Source organism: Falco punctatus (assembly GCF_963210335.1).
Source record: "Falco punctatus genome assembly, chromosome: 7".
Lineage (NCBI taxonomy): Eukaryota > Metazoa > Chordata > Aves > Falconiformes > Falconidae > Falco > Falco punctatus.
In genome coordinates, this window is record NC_137587.1 from 18,418,145 (window position 1) to 18,439,115 (window position 20,971).

Here is a 20,971-nt window from a genome sequence, read left to right on the forward strand (position 1 = left end):
CATGAGTTAGGACAAGTATAAAACCAATGAGGGGGAGTGCTTTGAAGCATGATGTTATTCACATATCAAAGACAGGCAGGTATTTCCAGTGAAGCCTTCTCATTCCTTTAAAAAGTAATGAGATACCGTTGCCTGTATTTTACCACAATCTTATGAGTTTAAACAAAAGTAGGATGAAAGAAACTTCTTCAGTGCTATGTAGACTTTCTCAGATTTTGTCATGATTTTCTTCTGCAGGTATATCTTGAATGCAATTATTGTGATATAATAAATATTAAGTTAATACTTCATAATAAAAAATCCTTGACAATTGTATAAAAAAGGCTGCTTGTTTGTTTTTCTATGGTCAGTAATAACTTCAAGAAGGAAAAAAAGCAGTATGGCTTGAAATGCTTGAATGCTGATTAAATTTCAAAGTGTGGTCAAATAACATTGTGTTCTGCACTGCTGAAGACTAAAAACTATCCAATCTATAACATGTTTTAATCAGAGATCAAAAAAAATGCATATAAGTAAAGTTTAATGAAGAGCAGTACACCCAGCCTGCACTTGAGCTTAAACTTCTGCATATGATCCTCCCACTCATTGGTAGGATCAGATAGAAGAAGAGGCATTATAGCCTCTTGATCATGGCAGTGCTTGACATTTGCATCAAACAAGTGATAGATAATTTCTAATTAAATTTAACAATAAAATAAAACATAAATAAAACCTATTTTCTGCTGAAATTCTTGATTATCCATTAGACCCCTGTCAACTTCAAAAACTACATGCCCTTTAGAAATTGTCCGTTGCTGATACTCAAATTAATGAAAATCTTAATTCTTTATTACTGTAACATATGTGTATTTAGGATTTGTTTATTTATTATGTTGGGAAGTTGTTATAACAACTGTATTAAAATATGTATGATTAACATTGGTGATTTAAAACAGAAATCTCCTATTACAAAATTATACCTTCTGCGTTTTTTTCCAGCTGCTCTCATTCGTGGCAACAGAAATAATTGTACCCAGTTTTCCAGTAATCTTGATTGGCTAATAAGTAAATTGGACAGATTAGAATCTTCCTCAGGTGAGACTCACTTTCATAAATGTAAATTAGCTATCAATACACTACACACAGCTGTCTCAAATTATAAATGTCAGAGCAGTTTTCCTTGAAAACAGCATGAATTAGAAAACAAATACACTGTTTTTTTGTGGGTTTTTTTTTTTTTTAATTGAGCAAAGTATTACATTTAAACAATCATTTTTTTGGCATTTTTTGTTTCCATACACTTGGTATGTGCAATACCAGGTCCAATGAATGTTGAATGTGACTTCAGTGAATTAATGGATTTGGTCAAACAGTATCAAGACTGCTGTCCGATTGCTATTGAGTAACACCAGAGTTATTTGTGGGCACAAGTACAAATAACATGTGTGTGTATATATATACTTTTTTTTCATTATGGTATGTTCAACACTCCTTGCCAAAACCTTTATATCTCTCTCCCTGAAAAGGAGCTAAACTTGCATTTTTCTGAAATGGTTTTAAAATTGTGGCCATTTTCAAAAGCAAATAGAAATTAACAGCTTAGTAATGCATTTATGTATAGTGTAGTTCAAATCGTAGTCGTATCAATACTCTTTAAAAGTGTTCTCATTCTCTTTTTATACTGGAAAAAATATTGCATCTCTAAAATATTTTGTTATTTACTGAGCTTTTAGATTGTGTTCAGTTGTGCAGGTGATTTAATGACAGCATTATTTCTGTGGCCTTCATACAGGTATTTTGGAAGTGTTGCACTGCATCTTGATTGAAAGCCCAGAAGCTTTAAATTTAATAGCTGAGGAGCATATCAAATCCATTATTTCATTGTTGGATAAACATGGACGCAATTACAAGGTATGTTTTGGAAATCTAAGGATATATTGATAATCTTACAGTAATTTTGAAAGAAAAACGGAGAAATGCTTACATGGAAATATGGGATTCTAGTGCCTTTTAATGAATAAAATAACCTTGAAGTACATTTGCAAAATTGCTTTGTTGAGATAAAAGAAGTGTGACATATAGTTGCTGTTCAGTTTCAAATACAGAAAATATGTATGAAAAGCAAATAGTCAAAAAATATTGATAACCAGTCAGAACTTTGGTTGTGTTGAGAAAACGAAGCATTCTGATCATAGTAAGCACATGGACAGAGTAGCTTGCTTGTGAGGCAGGGCTCTGCAGAAGCAGTGAACTACCATTGTTGTATCCGCAGAAAGAAAGAATTAAATTCTTCAAAGTTATTCCTAACTTGAGTTATTATTATTATCAGTAGCAGAAAAGAGCAAAGTAAAATGAGAAGTCAGAAAAATAATCCAAATATCTGAAAACACAGGTGTTCAGAAGAAAGAAAAAAACCCTGAGTTATACCAGAAGAAGTAATGGTGGAAATTAATTTAGACATCAATGTGCAATTTATTATGACAGAAGAAGGTGAAAACAGTTTCTGGCTGCGATCAGGATGACATCACAACACAGAGGAGAATATAGTTTTATGTGTGATTTTCTGATGTGAGTTTCCTTACTCAATTAAATTTTTATTTGAAAGACTGATAACCTGGAGGAAGATCAAAGAAAGTTTTAATAAGCTGAAATTACTGATTTACAGAAGGTAATATGGACAACCTAAACAACTGCAGTTATGGAGAAGGAGAGAACTATTTTTAAGCATGGTTAAGGAGTATGAGCTGATAAAAGCAGGCATAAGAAAAAGGTTGAAATTACAGTTGTAAGTTTAGTTTACTATTTTTAGCTGCTAGCAAGATTATTGTGGTGGTTACCTGCAAAGAGAGATTTTCAGCCAGGGCATCTTAATCTCACCTCATAGTGAGAATTTAAAGCAGTAAAGGAAAGTATTTATTGTATACAGGAGAAGAATTACTGTGTAACAGCTTTATGGATTTCCATTTGTAATGTTTTTGACTAAATATCAGTAATTAATGAAATAATGTGAAGTAATGAATTTATTTGATGCTCTGGAAACAGTATGCCTTGTTCTCCCACTAAATTAAAAATTCTGTTGTGATTTAGGAAATGAGAAACAGTAATATTATCAATGAAAATTGTCCTGGAAATTATGATTTGAATGATTTTTTTTAAAAAATGAAAAACATTGTGTCAGAAATATGGTCAGTGAGTACACAGAGATTATGTAAACAGTTTATATGTAAATCCTGAGTTATTGTTAATCGTTAATCATTAATGTTATTAAGACACTTTACAGCTGAGTACTGGTCAGAGTTTCTGTGGTTATTTAAGTTACTACCTCTATTCTTCTGCTGTGTTTTCTGCCCAGTAACAGAGGTGGTGGAAAGGAAAATGCATGGGGTGGGACACAGCAAAGTTCACAGTATATTAAACTGCTGTTGAGGGTGGATTTGTGCTAATCCATTAGGCAGAGAACTTGGTGGCTAGAATAGATGTTCCGTTCTGCTGCTCCTTGCATTGTACAATAGTTTCCAAAATGTTAATCAACTGTGAAGATGGTTCTTTGTTTTGGACATGGTGTGTAAGAGTCTACGCCATTTGGGCTCATTGCTCAATGATTGCTTGTCAAAGCTCCAGTGCATCTTTAAGCTTTTATGGTTTTTTGCAAAAGTGTGCAGCTCTGTCCCTCAGCATTAAACAACACCATGTTACTGTGGTCTCTCTTCCAAAATCTTTTGCTCTGGTAATCCATGGGAGAATTATGTCAATCTCTTTCACTTTTCAGACCGTTACCAAAAAAAAAAAAAAAAAAAAAAAAAAAAGGCAAGCTGAAATTTTAGAATAAAATCTTCCTGAAACTCTCTTTCGCTTTATAATGAGTTCTTGTTTTTCATTTAAAAAATAAATGGATTACTTCTTATATTGAAAACATGCTTTCAGAACAGATTCATAAGCAGTCTGAGAATTACAGCTGAGAATTGTCCACTAATTTTGTTCAGAATGGTATTTGAGCTGCAGTAATTTCTCAAATAATTTTATTTTACATTTCAGATTTTTATTAAGATTTAATGTAAAAAAAATTAAAGAGTTGCCATATAGCTGTTGTAGCTTTGCTTTTTTCTAATCAAAATGAGAATAAGATCTCAAAGGAAGATTTTTTGGATGCATTTTGCAAACCCAGTGTTCTGAACTTGTGTTCCATGTTTGATACCCTCTATCAGTAGTACAGACTACACGTGGTCCATATATGTGAAAAGTATTTAGAAAACAGTAATCGTAATGTGTATTACATTCCTTCCATTAGGTCTATTCTGAATGTAATTTAAGCTAACAACTGAATAATAGTATATGCAGCTGCCTTTACCCAAATTTCTTCTGATTTTTTTTTTTCTTTTTTAAGGTACTCGATGTGCTTTGCTCTCTCTGTGTCTGTAACGGAGTTGCAGTTCGTGCCAATCAAAATTTGATCTGTGACAATCTACTGCCTAGAAGAGACTTACTCTTGCAAACACGTTTGATTAATGATGTGACAAGGTATAGTGACATGTGTTATTGATATATTAGAAGAAATGGAACTTGCATGTCTTTAATAATTGATTGGCGAGAGTACTGTAACCTAAGAGATGTTCCACAGCTTTCAATATTGAAACACACACTTTAGGAAGTGTTTCTGTGTTAAATTCTGAAAAACCCATTTTTGTTAACAATACAGCATTTGTAACAGAAACTGTGCAGAAACAGAAATTACTAATTAATAGTAAGATCTGTTCTGAAATGAAAAGATGGAAGTTGCTTGTTCCTCATTCAAAACAGAGCATGGCTTTCCCTAATAATTATTATGGAGTATGTAAAACATACTGGGAAGTACTTGTGTGTTTTAAGAGGGATTTGACTTCCTGGAAGCCTCACTCCTGTTTGTTTGGTTTTTTTTTTTTATTTTAAGAAATGATCTTGTTATTCCTCTTTTGACTATTAAGTTTTTCAAAGCATGGAACCTATACCATGGAAGATGATTCTACAGCAGCTTTATAAAGTCATAAAATGAGTTGCTATTTTAAATATTATAAATGAAATGTGGACATCTACACTCTTACCATACTTGCAAAGAAAATTTGATTATTGTAGAGCAATATAATTCATATGTCGCATTTTATGTTTATACTAACTGGCTTACATTTTCTTTCTTAGCATAAGGCCAAACATATTCCTAGGTGTTGCCGAGGGTTCTGCACAATACAAGAAGTGGTACTTTGAGTTAATAATTGATCAGGTTGATCCATTCTTGACGGCAGAACCCACCCATTTACGAGTTGGGTGGGCCTCTACTTCAGGTTATGCCCCCTATCCTGGAGGTGGAGAAGGATGGGGAGGCAATGGTGTTGGTGATGACCTGTACTCTTATGGTTTTGATGGCCTTCATCTGTGGTCTGGTAAGTACTCTGTTCATTTTCACTTTTTCTTACCTACCTTTAGGAGTTACCTGCCTTTACTTTGAGTAACTGTGTGTATATAGCATGCTATTTTATAATAAGCTACATTCAGAACTCCAGGATACCATGAAGTTGTTTGGAATTTCAGGTCAGACTTCTTGTCTGAGATTTTAGTCAATATTGAATTATACCAGTTAGGCTTTTTAGCAGATAGCGTCTATTTTCATGTTTTTGATCAAAAAATGGCATTTTCCAGATTTAGACCAATAGTGACTTGTCTGTCTGTTCAAAATCAATGGATGTATTGATCTCAGACAAATTAATTGTACATGGATCTACATTTGCATTATTCTTTCACTTTGTATCTACAGTTGAAGCAAAATGACATTATTATCCTCACATCTATTGATAGATTTAATAAATTGAATTTAAATTTTGATAAATACTTTCATGAAAGGTAATTTTGGCAATTAGAAATAAGAATTGCTACACTTCTACCAACTTTGGTTATTTTTAAACACAAATGTCTGCGCTGGAATCTCAAACTGAAAACCTGTAGTTGCTATGCTGTTTGAAAAAATAGTTTTCATATTAGTATTTAAAGTAGACTTAGTGGAAAAAAATAGTTTTTCTAGGAGTGCCACTTAAGTGTGTAGCAATTTATGAGACTCAGTACTGCAGTGAAGTGGTACTGCATGTGTATGTGAATGGGAGTTAATGGATGCCAGCAAATGCATATTTTGTGGTAACTTAAGGATCAGTGATGGTAAACTTGTGGGTTTATTAGCCATTCTTTGTTCAAGAGAATTGAAGATATTAGTGGGCTGAGTGGAAGTGGAAGTCACTGCCTATGCAGTTGGGAAGATTTGAGTAAGAGCTCTAGAAGAGTAAAAGGAGTTCACAGGAGGACTCAGCTGAAATGTTGCAGTTCAAATAATTTTTCTAATAATGAGTGTGTTGTAAATAACCCCCTGAGGAAAAAGGAGACAACAGAAGAATCTGATTAGGATGCTTTGGAGGGATTAGTGAGAGCCCTCTGGGGCATGTAGTTAGCTGGAAAGTGGTGTTGGAGCTATGAGCAAGGCTCCTGGGTTTTTGTGTGATTATCCCTTCCCCAATATATCCAGGGAAAGGGAACTAGGATAAACTTTATGTAAACCAACAGGTTTGTCATAGCAGAGTACTTTTTGACCATGTCAGTGTAAGTTCCTATAGAAACAACCAGCAAAGTGCTGCTGCCTATTTGTAAGATTCAAATGGCAGCACAGGAAATCCTGATGGCTGTTTTTTGCTTTCTTGAAGTTTCTGCATGCTCTTTAAATAAGGAACGTTTCAGAGAGGAAGTAATGCACAAGGCTATAAAATAAGAAAATACTTATGTAATTAAGGACATACAACTAATTCCTTCATCTGCTATCTTCGTAACGTCGTTAATCAAATTATCAATAAGTAATGGAAGGAGAAAGAAAAACAGTAGGAAGCAAAACAGTTGCTAAAATTTCTAGAAGATTTTTACATATGTATTCTGTTTACGTAAATATTTAACACAGAGCTCTGGCAATTAGGTTTTCTACCTAAAATGTGTATCAGTCTATCTTAATTGGTAAAGGTCTTTCATCCATATAGAAGATTTTGTTAAGAATATAGATGAAACTGGAAGATCACCTTTTATTAATGTCATTTTAATATGGTCCAACATTGTATTTTCTCTGCCTTATACCTTTGTTAATCATAAAGTATTTGAGAACTAATGTTATTGACTAGGTCTCAAGATAGAATTGACTAGGCTTCAAGGTAGAATTGAATTGAAAACGGAGTTTCTTTTCTGGAATCAGATGTGGATATTTTTTTCCAACGTTAGACAATTCCTGCCACCTTTTCTCTGAAGTGTTCAAACCTTGAGTTGCGAATGTAACATTTTGTTGTAAAGGATATTGTGTAACAATATGTCTCGCCAGGAATTTAGCTTTTACATTTGTTCAAAAGACTTAGAAAAAAAATCATTATCAGCACACTCTATAGATCTTTCTTAATTTAACTGTTTTGTTTCTTGAGTATGTAGCTGTCCATGATCATTCAGAAGTTTGAGGAAAAAAACGGACTCTATTTCAGTCCTTGTGTGTACAGTCTTTAATTATGAAGTAGCATGTTATTTTTCCTTCCAGATCTCCTTGCATACATAGTAAACAATGGATATTTTCTATTTTGTTCAGTTTGTGCCTTGTGCTTTATTTACTGTACACTATTGAAGGCATGTAGGCAAAATCATTAATTTCCCCATAATTCTTAGTGCCTTGAAATGCCATATACAGCTAAGTTCTCTAACTGCTCAGAAAAGGATACTGTGGGGCCATGCAATTAAAAGATGTGTTGCAAATACAATGTACATAAATGTACTGAATTTGATTTTACAGCCTTAATTCTAACATTTCCTAATATGGGTATATTTGACTTTTCAATTATATTAGCATTGTTCTGGCATAGGATTTTGTATATAAAATATCTGTGTGTGCTCGCACATAATTCAATATTTTTTTTTCAGCACTACTGAACAATTTTCAAATGACAAATAGTTATTCTTTTGAGTAGGCTAGGCACATCTGTAACATACTCCATTAGAAATGGCTGAATAAATCATTAATACTAAAGCAAACACTAATAGAACCTTAGAAATACAGTGCTGGAAAATCTCTTAAATCTCTTCTCCTGCAGTAAGGGAAAATTCAGGGTACTTAAGTTGCCCTGAACAGTTGACTTGACTTGTTCTTAAGAAATTCCAAACACAAAAATTTGGGATAGTGCTTAGCTGCTTAATTAGTTTTGCTTTACAGTTCAAATAAAATGTTTTCAAGGGAATTGTTTTGAAAGGAATTCTGAAGAGAGATTCCTTGGCTGAAAATGTACTCAAAATATTCAAGTGTGATTGAAAAACTGCAGTTATCTGTAAATATGTGTAGTTAGATTACATCATATATATTATTTCTAGTTAACTGTTATTATAATTGCTGAGCCATGTGCATGGCCGTAAGTTTCCACCTTCCTGGGTAGGGAAAACTAAGCTCCCACTGTTTACTGTATGTTTGTAGTTGATAAAGTAAACCTGGCCTGTTAAATTCTTTGTCCATTTTTTGATAACTCGGTATACCATTCTGCCTCTTGATACTGTAAACCTGGATATTGGTCATAATCACAGATACAGTAGAATTATAGAATCATAGGATGGTTTGGGTTGGAAGCGACCTTTAAAGATCATCTTGTCCAACCCCCTGCCATGGACAGGGACACCTTCCACGAGACCAGGATGCACAAAGCCCCATGCAGCCTGGCCTCGAACAGTTCCAATGATGGGGCATCCACAGCTTTGCTGGGGAAACTTCCAGTGTCTTACCACTGAATATTCACAGATATGTGAATCTAGTATTTTGCAAATAACTAAAGAAAAAAAAATGATATATCAATGTTAGCTTTATAAAAAGGATATCATTTACTGTGCCTCAGCACTCCTGCATCAGGCTACAGTGTGAACTTGGGTGATTTCAGCTGAACATGTTCTGTCTTGCACACAGCGTCAGAGGTCTCAAGTCATTTGCTCAGTTAGTGTGCTTTTCTGCCACGTGTCAGTTTGAATAGTGTTGACTCAGTGTCTTTCTCTAAAAGCAGAACCATTCATAAAAATGATGAAGGCAAGATCATGTCTTCATGACTATGAACAAAAAACTTGATGGTGTTTTTGAGGAAATAATTTCATTGTTGAACCTGTGAAAATCTCCTTAAAGCTTCTAATTACTTCTGAATATTTTTATCCTAGGTCGAGTACCCAGAGCTGTAGCCTCTGTCAATCAGCATTTATTAGCATCTGATGATGTGGTCAGCTGCTGCTTGGATTTAGGTGTACCCAGCATTTCATTCCGCATTAATGGACAGCCTGTGCAAGGGATGTTTGAGAACTTCAGTACAGAAGGGTTTTTCTTCCCTGTTGTAAGCTTATCAGCAGGTGTAAAGTAAGTAAAACTTAATTTTAATTGTCATCTTTGCTGTCATGTCACACAACATTTTGTACAAATTCATGTATGATTTGTTCTGTTTTGTTGTTTCAGTTCTGTGCAACCAGCAGCTGGGAGGTAGGGGGGCAGGAAAGTACTGATTTAGTTTAGTGATGATTTCACTTGAGGGTGAAATGTGAGCCTGTTAACAATTTAACCAAGTCACAGTGCCTGAAAATTGTTATTTTATGGATATTCGGTGACTTAGAGGAAATTAATTTTGTCTCATTCCAATTATCAGTGAAAAAAAGCACGTTAGAAACACAGCAACACATTTGGCACTAATTAAAATTCTCACTGGCTTTCTCAGCAGGAAGTAAAAAACCTAAATCAGCATGAAAACTGATACTATATTCACAGTAGGAAATACAAAGAACTGATGAGAAGCAGTTTTAGAACCTCATTACTAATATTGCCTATTTCTTACCTGTTTTGTAGCTAAAATACTGAGATTTGGACATTTTCAGGCTTCTTGTGTTATCTTACCTTTAAATTATTCATAAAACCTGCAAATGTCAGTCTACATAAGTGGCCAAAAACCTTGTGTTAACATTACAAAGCCAATGCAACCACAAAAGACTAACTCTTGCACTGTTGACATAACATGACTAATTTCTATTCAGATCATTTTAGAGCATTTTTTTTTGCTGGTATTGACGGGCAACAATTTTATGAAGGAAAGACAAAAAGACAATTAAGGAGAATTCTTCAATAAGAAAGGTTAGGATTTTTCTGTCTGTTGTAGACCAAGCATGATTTATGCATAAAATATAGATAAATTATGAACATTTTTCACTATGAAAACAATACTAACAGTCTAGATGTCAATAGCTGCCGGAAACTGCTGAATTTAGAAGAGATAATCAGGAATGGAGAAAGAGATTGTGGTGGAGGAGTGAAAAGATGCAAAGGGCTGGCTGTTATTTAAAGGAGGGTGTCTCTTATACATGGTAATTTTTGAGAACTGAAGGTTCAGTTTGGCCAGAATAGGAAGTATATAGCTTTCATAAGTAAAAGAAGGCTCAGATTATAAACAGTTCATACATTTAGCAATTTAAGGAAAAAGAAATCTTTGTTTCTGTGAAGTAAATCAGATAAGTAGTTCTCTATGGGCTTTTCCTTCTGTGATCAATAGATAAATACTTTGAGCATCTCATGTTTGAGAGAACCTCTCAGGTAAGAATACTAACAGAGACCAAACAGAATAAAGCAGGGCTGGGAAGGGTTTAATAAATCAACTTTCATTTGTTCTCAGGGAGTGACCCTACTATGTAGCTGCACTAGTACAAGAGCTTTTGAAACTGTTCATTAATTTTTCTGTAAGAAATCTGCCTAAACTGGTGTAATCAATTTTCTTCATTCTTATTTGATGCTGTTTGTGTATTTTGTGAGAGAATTTTCCCTTGTAGTTAACAGTAGTTGATGGCAGTAACAGATTATATGTAATCTGTGTTTGTTAATATCAGATTATTAGATGGGAATCCCGAGTTCATAAGTGGAGGACAGTGTTCTGCACCAGGCACAAACTCCTATGTTTCTGCTTCTGTTGTGGCTTACCTGCTTTTCCTCTGCTTTCTGTGTCTTTCTCAGTCTCTGGTTCTGGGTATGCTTTATCATTCTATCATCATTTTTTCCTCTCTAAATCCTTGTCAGGACCTGCTTACCTACAATCTCTTTTTCTGTGTTTTACTGTAGGCATTTTCTCCCTATCTGTCCTTTTTTTCCTCCTTCTACCAATGGTGCTATAAACTGCTTATAGTACCACAATACGGCCATTCAAATAAACAAGGAATTTAAACAGCAGCTCTGTATTGAGAATTCATTTTATTTTCTTCTTTTTTTCTTTTCTTTTATTCAGATTTATTTAACCTCTTCTCAAAAAGTATGTAAATGCAGAGGTAAAGAAATGAAACACAAGATTAACTTTAAATGAGCCCTCCAACATGTTTTTAGGGAAGCTGGAGGTCTGTATTAGTTGACATGAAAAGTCAACATCTTAAAAGCAAATGCCAGCTGCTTTTAGTAATTAAACAAGGTACATTAAATACGGTTATCATGGGGATCTTGTCTTTCACAGACAGCCTTCGTAGTAAGCAAAAGACTATTTAGCATAGTCTTGTCATTCAGGCTACAAAAACAAAGTATAGCTACTAACAAATTGCTAGAATGGCAGTCACAGTTTCTGATGTACAGCCCAACTCCAAAATGAAGCAAAAGGAGTAGTCATTAAACTAAATCAATCTGTTTAATTATTTCTGGCTGCCTTTTGTATCTTTTACATTTATATGAAAATTACGTGTCTGAGGAGAAACAGAAAACTATAGGAGTTTAATAGGAATTTTAGGTACACTTCCGCAACTCATTCCCAGTTTTAGTATTTAGTATTTTTTTGTATACTTGATTTATATGTTATGATTATAGTGAACTTTTTTCACCATATCCTCTGGGTTTTTTTCCTCATGTGCCAACTGCCTGCATGAATGCACTGAGAAGTTCATTTAAACCTTTTAAGTGGTATATAAATAGTCCTTATGGGATTTTTTTTAGAGTAACAGTCCAGTTTAAATTAGATTTGTGTTTCCAGATCATTCAAATGCATTAAAAAATTCACAATTTACACCACTTGATTTAAAGTAAAAAACTTTTATTTTTTGGAAAGTATGCGCTACTGTATTGAATATTTAGTTTTGCTTTGACCAAAAGAGTTTTCAAAAAATAGTTGGTAGGCGATAGTGTTATCGATAGTATGTATGCTTGGTTACTCTGGTATTTGTCAAAGCATGAAATAAATACACCTGCATTTTTGTAAATGCTATTTGAATAAATGATTGAGTTTCTAAATGATTTATTTATACTATTAATATATGCTGACTATTTGAGAGTATAATTTCTTCATTGAAAATTGCACAGAGTTCGTTTTTTATTGGGTGGACGTCATGGAGAGTTTAAATTTCTGCCTCCTGCTGGCTATGCTCCCTGTTATGAAGCATTACTTCCAAAAGAGAAGATGAAACTGGAACCAGTGAAAGAATATAAGAGAGATTCAGATGGAGTGAGGGATTTGTTGGGTACAACACAATTCCTCTCCCAAGCTTCCTTTATCCCTTGTCCAATAGACACCAGTCAGGTATGTTAAGTGTGCAATGATGGGATTATAAAAGGTGTCTTAACAAAATTTAAATTCACAATATAAAATCTAAGATAGCTTGCCCCCTTTCTTAGCAATTTGTCATATGTGTGTTGGGGTGTATTTGACTGAACGACATGATCTTGATTCTACAAGGTGTGGTAACTGGAACCCTTTCTTATTTTCTTTTCTTAGATTGCTCTTCCTTTTCATCTCGAAAAGATCAGGGACAAACTAGCTGAAAATATTCATGAGCTGTGGGGAATGAACAAAATAGAACTGGGCTGGACATATGGCAAGGTATGTTTTGAATGAGCTGTCTGGGTACAGTCACCTACAGTAGGTTAAGTCTTCTACCAGAAAACCTGGACTTAGAAGCTGAACAGAGTATTTAATGGTTGTCTGTACCTGTTTGTTTATTGCTGGTATCGTAAGCTGGCAGGAGACAGTGATATTAACCAGGGGTTAGGAGGCAAATTTGGAATATAAATAAGGTATATATATTTTAGCACTGTAAGTAGTTAACTATTTGAAAAAATATCTTAATTGAGAAAGATGGAATTCCTCTGAAAATCATGCCAATACGTGCCCTCAACTATGGTTACTCTAACATTAGGGATCAAAGAGATAACAAGGAAAAAGTCCAGTGTAGAAATTAGTTTCTGTTGATAATGGAGAAAGGCTTTTGGTGATTTTTGTAAAAGTTCAAATTCCTCAGAGTTCAGGGGTTTTATTTAATTATTTACAGTTAAAACTTATCTTTATAATGATCCCATATAATGCGGTACAACCCAACAGCTTGAAGAGTGTAAGACCATCTGGTCAATATTATTTAAATGTGTATGACAAGGCATTCCCTGCCCAACGGATGTCACCAAATGAAAAACAGTTAAAAGTGTAGGCCAAAAATATTGTATTCAGAATATTGTATTAAATTAAACAATTATATTAAAATTGGTACCTTCCCCTAATAATAAAAAATTCTAAAGACCGTTCTGTCTTAAATTTAGATTATTTCATCTTGCTTCCTTTCAAATTCAGCTTTACTGGAATAGTCCTGTATGTGCCCATCACAACTGTATCCTATCTTAGAAGAATCTTTTTCCTTGTCTTATCTTCTGATGGTTTTACTTACAGATCTGATTTACCTTTTTCTTCAATAACTCTATCATACTATCTGCTAAAATGTTATTGCTATTAAAATTCTGAGCTTTACTAGCCTTTTTAATGTTTCTGAGCTTTGGCAATTGGAAAATGTTTTTGTATGTGAAATGTCATGGCTTAGTTACCATCAGGATAGAAGCGCTTGAGTGAAAGAACTTGTTTAAGAGTCAGATAAATATTCAGACTTATGTCAATATCAGAAAAAGAATGCTCTGCTTCATTATTCCAGTGGAATTTGGAAAACATTGCCAAATGATTCATTAAGGCTTTTGTATCAGAACATGTACAATAGATCAGATTGTGCTCTATTGAGCATGTATTACTCAAGCATTCAGCAGAAATGTTCATTGAGTTTACAGGCCTGCTTTCTTGTGTTTAATGTATTTATGCAGAACACATGAAATCGCTGTATTTTTTTCTGATTTTGTTGGTTATGGAGGAGTACTTACAGTGTCTATTATAAATGAATCATGGAGAAGTTCATTTATGTAATGATGTGTAACTGTCATTGAGAGAAGATAAATGATATTGTTTACAATGTCTTTATTATTGCAAGGAATTAACTGCTTTTTTACTCTTGATTCTGGCCTGAATCTGGTACCAGGGAAGTACTCTTTTCTGTTGCTTTGTTACAGATACGGGATGATAATAAAAGGCATCATCCTTGTCTTGTGGAATTCTCAAGATTACCTGAGACAGAGAAGAATTATAATCTACAAATGTCAACTGAAACCCTCAAGTGAGCTTTAAATTTAAAAGAAAATAAAGTGGGATTTTTTTATTATTTTTATTCAAGCACTTTGTACTGCTGTAAGATATAAAAACATTAGACTATCTCATTCGAAGTGTGTTCTGCTAACTTTGCTAGGAGTTCCAGGAACACATTCAGAGCAATTTAGAAATATCTTGTGTCTACAGAGATATGAAGATAAAAACGCCACCAAGTGCTGTTGGTTTTAATAAAGTGGCACAATTTTAAATCCACAGGTTTTAATTTTTTAGACTTTGAAGGTTTTATTTATTATTTCTGATAAGTTATACAGTTGAGTTTTGAAATTCCATTGTTTTGAATTTCCCCTTTGTTTTTAAATATTATTAGTTCTGTGTATTTATTCTAAAACCAAAATAAATTTATAAAATGGGTGGGCACTATAAGGTCTCACTACTGCCTTTTTTTTATATTGACAGAACGCTTTTGGCCCTTGGATGTCACATTGTTCATGCTCATCCAGCAGCTGAGGAAGATCTTAAAAAAGTCAAACTTCCTAAAAAGTATGTACCTTATGATAGCTATTATATATTACTAGTAACGACAGGGTATTAATTACACAAAACCATCATAAGGTAATTTTAAAAAATTCTTGATATGAACCCGATACTTGATACAGACTTACAGAGCACATGGTTGGTCCTTTACCTTGCCTGTGATGATGCTTGACTGAATACTGCTGCATTAAATCATCTTGTGGAGTGATTCACAGAGACACAAATGGTCACATACTTAAACCACAAACAGTTATATCTGCATTACATGATCTTAGAATAGATACTTCAAAGTTAAAAGCAACATCTCGGTGCTTTTCTACCACTTAGCAAAGAATAAGATATGTATATGATGGTAAATTGATCTACTTGAAAGGGGGTATACTATTTTCCCATAACTCCTGTTTCGATTTACACCCTCTCCTTCCCTCCCCTCCAAACAAAGGTTTGTTCAATGTGCAGACATTTCCAGAGACATTTTTAATGCATTTCTTTAAAGAAGAGGAAAAAAGTGAAAATTGCTGTTTTCACAATGTTGCACATTTCTAGGAAATGTAAATATGCAGATTATTGCATAAAATACTGTCAGGTTTTTCCTTTATTTTTTATTCGGTAGCTAAACTGTAGTAGTCAGAGATAAAACAGTTGAATGATCATTTTTATTTAGACATCTTTAAATCATCAGTAGTAATCACCCCAATAGTGGCAAAGATTAATCAGGCATTACATCTGTGTTTTAGCATTGTCTGTGGGAATTCTGTAGTCCTCCTGGAATAGATTAAAGCTCTGTCTTGTAACAAAACTTGAAGACAGAAACAGTGATTTGGATAGTTGCCATTTCGCATCAGTTTATCAACCCACAGATGTCTTTTTTCCTGAAACAACTTTATCCATGAGAAGCAGTGAGGTTTTTAAAAAAGAGCAGTAAAATGAATAGTTTTATTATATGAGAGATGGTAATCTTGATCCAGTTGATGGCATTAATTAAAAAACCCCAACTTTTCCCAAGATTCACACTGCAGACAGTATATCATAGTTCTGTTTTGATACTATTGTCTTCAATAACAGAACAAATAACTCTTAGTTTCTGGCTCTTCTTAAAATATCTATTGCCTACATAAATCATCCTAACAAATGGAAACTCTCTCATTTGAGCAAGACATTATCTGCATGTGTCTAAAACAACAGCCTTTATACTATGTGGAAGGTTTGGAGAGGGTAATATCTGCTACTAAAAAACTACTGAACTTATTATTCAATGAAAAATTGGGAAGAACAATAGTTAAAGTATGTTTTCTTCTGTTGGAAAAATGGTAACGCAATCTTTACAGACTAGTTTATAAAAAATACCATACTTAATAATGCATAAAAAATAATTTCATAAGGAGTCATCATGGAGATCTTTAAAATAGGAAGTACTTGAAAGATTTGAATAACAAATATAAAAAAATAGGAGTACTCATTTAATAACAATTTGGTTTTTTCATAGAAACTATTTAGATGGATGAACATACGGATCTGGGTCACATTTAATTTTACATAAGGTGTAAGTAGCTGGAAAATGAGACTACTAGTATACAATTTATATCCTAGTCAATGACAAAATGTAATGCAGGGATTTTGCAAAGAAATGGAAGAGCAGGAGATTGAAAAGTGGAGAAAGTGAACCCCACCCTATGAATGCCACATAGAAAACTTTAAATACCATTAGTGAGTTATCTTGACTCTGTTTTCCTTTGTTGGCTTACAGTTATATGATGTCAAATGGTTATAAACCTGCTCCTCTTGATCTTTCTGAAGTGAAATTATTACCTTCTCAAGAATTTCTAGTTGACAAGCTAGCAGAAAATGCACATAATGTCTGGGCAAAAGACAGAATAAAGCAAGGATGGACCTATGGCATTCAGCAGGTAAGGACTTTAGATGCATTTGGAATAAGTAAGGGACATGACATTTTGTTTTCTAGAACATCAGTTGGGAATATTAAATAAAAGGATAACTATTGAATGTCATGTCATGTCTGGAAAAGTTAGAGGGGGTGGGGAGTAGGAAAAGAAGCCTTGCCCATGCAAGTCTGAATAGATTGTCAGAACTGTATGGTTATAGCTGCAGGATGTATGAGAACATATTTTCATACGTCTTTTTTCATTCTTGTCTTTAGGTTTTTAATATTATTAACATTTGGCCTTGCATTTGTAGAACTGTTCTTCCTCAATATTTTTTCTCTTCTGTAAAGTTAACATTATTTCAGAATACACTGTCTCGTTATATAAAATCTTTGTGATGTTATAACAGTTTTCTTGTTCGTTTTTTATAACCCCTTTTTAGGATCTTAAGAACAAACGTAATCCTCGGCTAGTGCCATATGCATTATTAGATGAACGTACTAAAAAATCAAACAGAGATAGCCTCCGTGAAGCTGTTAGAACATTTGCGGGCTATGGTTATAGTATCGAGCCACCTGACCAAGAGATAGGTATGTACTTTCAATGAGAGTCATGGCCTTTTTTTCCCCTCAGTGCTGGGAAAAAAACATAAAATACTGAAACAGATAGGGAAAACATAAAATATGAATTAAGTAGTAGTGTATTTTTGCAGTGAACTTTAATGAAAGGTGCAAATATACTTTGTAAATTATTTATGTATTATATATATATTTTTTTTTTTAAAGATTGGTTTTAGTTAATGATATGATAATTCTAATCTCCATGATTTTAGATTGGAGAAAATCTGGATTGTGAGTGGACATGGTTTTCATTTGGAAATGAAAGAAAGAAAATAATATGGGATTAATTTAAAAGAATTTATTACATGGTATGTAGATTAGGTTTGACTGCTTCAAGTCAAACTCTGTTCTTAAAAGGCAGTACAAGAAGTGCACCAAGTTCAGATTTTTTTAAATTAAAATCAAAAGCATAAACTCTAGAAGTTTTCATTCATATTTGCTATACCACTGTAATTTTTTTTGATAAAACCCAAACCAAAATAGAACTTATTTGATAACAGCTTTAAAATGTTCTAAATGTGTTGACTTGTATAGGAAAGTATTTTGTTGTATTGTAATACTGCGTTACTGCATTGGATTGCATTACATGTAGTAATCTTACATTCCTGAGACTTCCTTGAGTCAGTTTTGTATTTGGGGCTCTGCACTGAGTGATACTTTGAGATATTCTGATTCTCAATAGCAGATAATCACTCATCCTGTATAGAATTAGAATGTGTTAGCCTCTGTAGGCTGATTACTGTTCCTCCTTTTTTAACATTTACATGAAGGTTCTTAAACATGCAATGGTAGATAATGGCTATTTCCAGAGATAGAAAATACTGGGGACAGATGAAAAGCTAAACAGTGGCATTAATAGTTTAATCTAATTATAAAAGGTGGATTTTTTTCTCTATTTTTACAGCTGACCAAACAGTGGAAAAAGTCAGCATTGACAAGATACGGTTTTTCAGAGCAGAACGGTCTTATGCAGTGAAGTCTGGAAAGTGGTACTTTGAATTTGAGGCTGTGACAGGTGGAGATATGCGTGTTGGCTGGGCTAGGCCAGGCTGTCGACCTGACGTAGAGTTGGGAGCTGATGACCAAGCATTTGTATTTGAAGGAAGCAAAGTCAGTACATCTTTATCTTTCTTGACCTATGAACGGGCTAGGCAGAGAGCTACAGTATAGATTTCTTCTGTATACTCCAGATCCACTACTGGAATATTTTTGGTTCATATAAAGATATCTCTGAGCTCTGTTTCATGCTGGATAGTATCTGCATTTTGGTTCTGGTCATGGAAATTATGCTAACAAAGGCGTGTTAGTTGATATCAATCTTCCTAGGATATACCCAAATGAGTAAAGTTGTCTGCCATAAGCACAAACGAAATAGAGCATTCACTTTTTTTTTTCTTTTTTTTTTTTTTTACAAGTGGTGTTATACAAAAATAAAAAACTTTCTTCAATGACTGGAAGAGAGAACCACAGTTTTGTTTTCCGTTTTCTCTTTTCTGCTTTCTGCACATTCTTTGTTCCCATACTTGACTCCTAAAGGACAGGAAGGATGATAATGACACAACATGTGAAAACTGGAATCCAGTGAACAGTATCATCCAGGTTCTGAATTGCTGTTTGTATGTTACTGAAATTAGGATGCCTTATTTTCACTAAATGAAATAACTAAGATAATAGTTACATTAATTATATGAAAGCCATGATCGGTACTGTTTGCAAATTACTTTGAGATCCTGGAAGATGAAATAATTTGTTTGGTTTTTTTTATTTTGTGTTTAATTTTTTAATTTTAGCACAGTGGGGTTTTGTTTACTTGTTTTTTTTGTTTAGGGCCAGCGTTGGCATCAAGGCAGTGGATTCTTTGGACGAACCTGGCAACCAGGAGACGTGGTTGGTTGTATGATAAACTTGGATGACAAATCCATTATCTTTACTTTGAATGGAGAGTTGCTTATAACCAGTAAAGGTTCAGAACTTGCGTTTGCTGACTTTGGAATAGAAAGTGGTAATTTTCTTTTTATAGTTATATGGTTTTAAGAAGACAAAACCCAGAAAAAAACTAGTCTGTCATAATGGTTTAGTAAGCTGAGAATTCCTATTTCAGTGATGTGAGCCTTCAGATGTGCTATATGCTACCATCATAAAAAATTATTTTAAGAGTGCTTATATGGCACAGATTAATTTTTTTTTCCTTTAACCACAAATGGTTATCAATGGGATTTCAACAATCAGAATGAGTAATTTTTTTCAAGCTTACTTACTCACAGCACTAAACTTCAGCGTTAAGAAGTGGTAATAATAAGCACCTTGAAAAATTCCTGAAAGCTGATAATGTAGTCTCTGATTATCTCACTGGAGCACACGCGTATTATGTTCTTGTCTGTAAGGGTTATAGTGAGCACTATGTGGTAAGAGGCTGCACCAAAAGAACAAATCTTTGCAACATAAATTGAGTCTGATTTGTAATTTTTTTTTCCTCCCTCCTATTCATAGCTAATCTGCATTTCACCTATCCCTGAGCTATTTTTCCTCTTCTGCTTCTGGCCTTCGTTTTTTTTGAGCAGTAGTATCTACATGACTATATTGAAGGAGGCAGGGAATATTTTCAAACTGTTTTGGTTTATTTTTTAGTTGACATTTTCTTTGGAAGCATATCTCCTGCAATCAGTAGTAGCTTCATACCTGTTAGTAATTGCCAGAAGACTTTGCAATTGCTCACTGTCCCTTTTTGGTCTGACCATTGATACAGTTTTTCTAATGGTAGAGAACGCAGGACTGCCTTAAGAAAGCTTTTCTGAAGGTTTAAAGTTGAAGTGTAGGAGAGAAAATTTCTCCTTTAGAGGTTGAACTGTTGGCTTTTCCCTGAAGGTACTGCAAGTTCTGTTTATTGAGGGATGGAGAAATAATAATTCAACAGCCTTTCATCCCTGTCTATTGGCTGCTACGGGTATATGGAGACCAAAAAAAATTTATGACCAAAAGATCATAAAAATTGCCAGCATTAAAGAAGTGTGTATTTTTCCATCATGAATGATGGAGGGATGAAAGTTGGCAACAAATTTACAGCTACTGATGGCGAACTAAATTTCAAACAGATGTACTGAAATACTGGAATCTCATCTCAAAGTCCTTTTGAACCTTCGGTTCCCTCAGAGGGCATACTTTGCATTTGTAAATAACTTAGTCTAGCCAAGATTGTCTTTCAGTGTCCAACTCATTTTATAAAGGCATGTTTATTAGTCTAAAAATGATGAAGATAACTGATTCTTCTAGTAAATGAATTACTGACTTGAGCAAATCTTGTTTTTTTCAAATTAGTCCACAAACTACCTCTTGACTTGACTTTGTTTTGTTTTTCACACAAATCTACTAATACTTACTAATAACAATTGTTAAATTTTTTTATACACAGTATCCCATTCATTTAAATATTAATGTCCATTCATTGCCTAAGTCCTGAGGGGCTTTAGTAGCATTT

The 20,971-nt window shown here is 33.8% G+C and overlaps 1 protein-coding gene across 9 annotated transcripts in view; it reads left to right on the forward strand.

Annotated features, from left to right (window-relative positions):
- Window positions 1-20,971, forward strand: part of RYR3 (ryanodine receptor 3) — a 248,358-nt gene that overhangs the window by 96,516 nt on the left and 130,871 nt on the right. For all 9 annotated transcript variants that reach the window (XM_080395875.1, XM_080395881.1, XM_080395877.1 and 6 more), the window contains 13 exons: window positions 979-1,074; window positions 1,772-1,890; window positions 4,364-4,497; window positions 5,152-5,393; window positions 9,202-9,394; window positions 12,347-12,563; window positions 12,759-12,863; window positions 14,363-14,466; window positions 14,916-14,999; window positions 16,741-16,900; window positions 17,319-17,466; window positions 18,401-18,606; window positions 19,324-19,498. In XM_080395875.1, coding sequence (XP_080252001.1) covers window positions 979-1,074; window positions 1,772-1,890; window positions 4,364-4,497; window positions 5,152-5,393; window positions 9,202-9,394; window positions 12,347-12,563; window positions 12,759-12,863; window positions 14,363-14,466; window positions 14,916-14,999; window positions 16,741-16,900; window positions 17,319-17,466; window positions 18,401-18,606; window positions 19,324-19,498 — 1,983 coding nt within the window. The remainder of the gene's footprint in view (window positions 1-978; window positions 1,075-1,771; window positions 1,891-4,363; window positions 4,498-5,151; window positions 5,394-9,201; window positions 9,395-12,346; window positions 12,564-12,758; window positions 12,864-14,362; window positions 14,467-14,915; window positions 15,000-16,740; window positions 16,901-17,318; window positions 17,467-18,400; window positions 18,607-19,323; window positions 19,499-20,971) is intronic.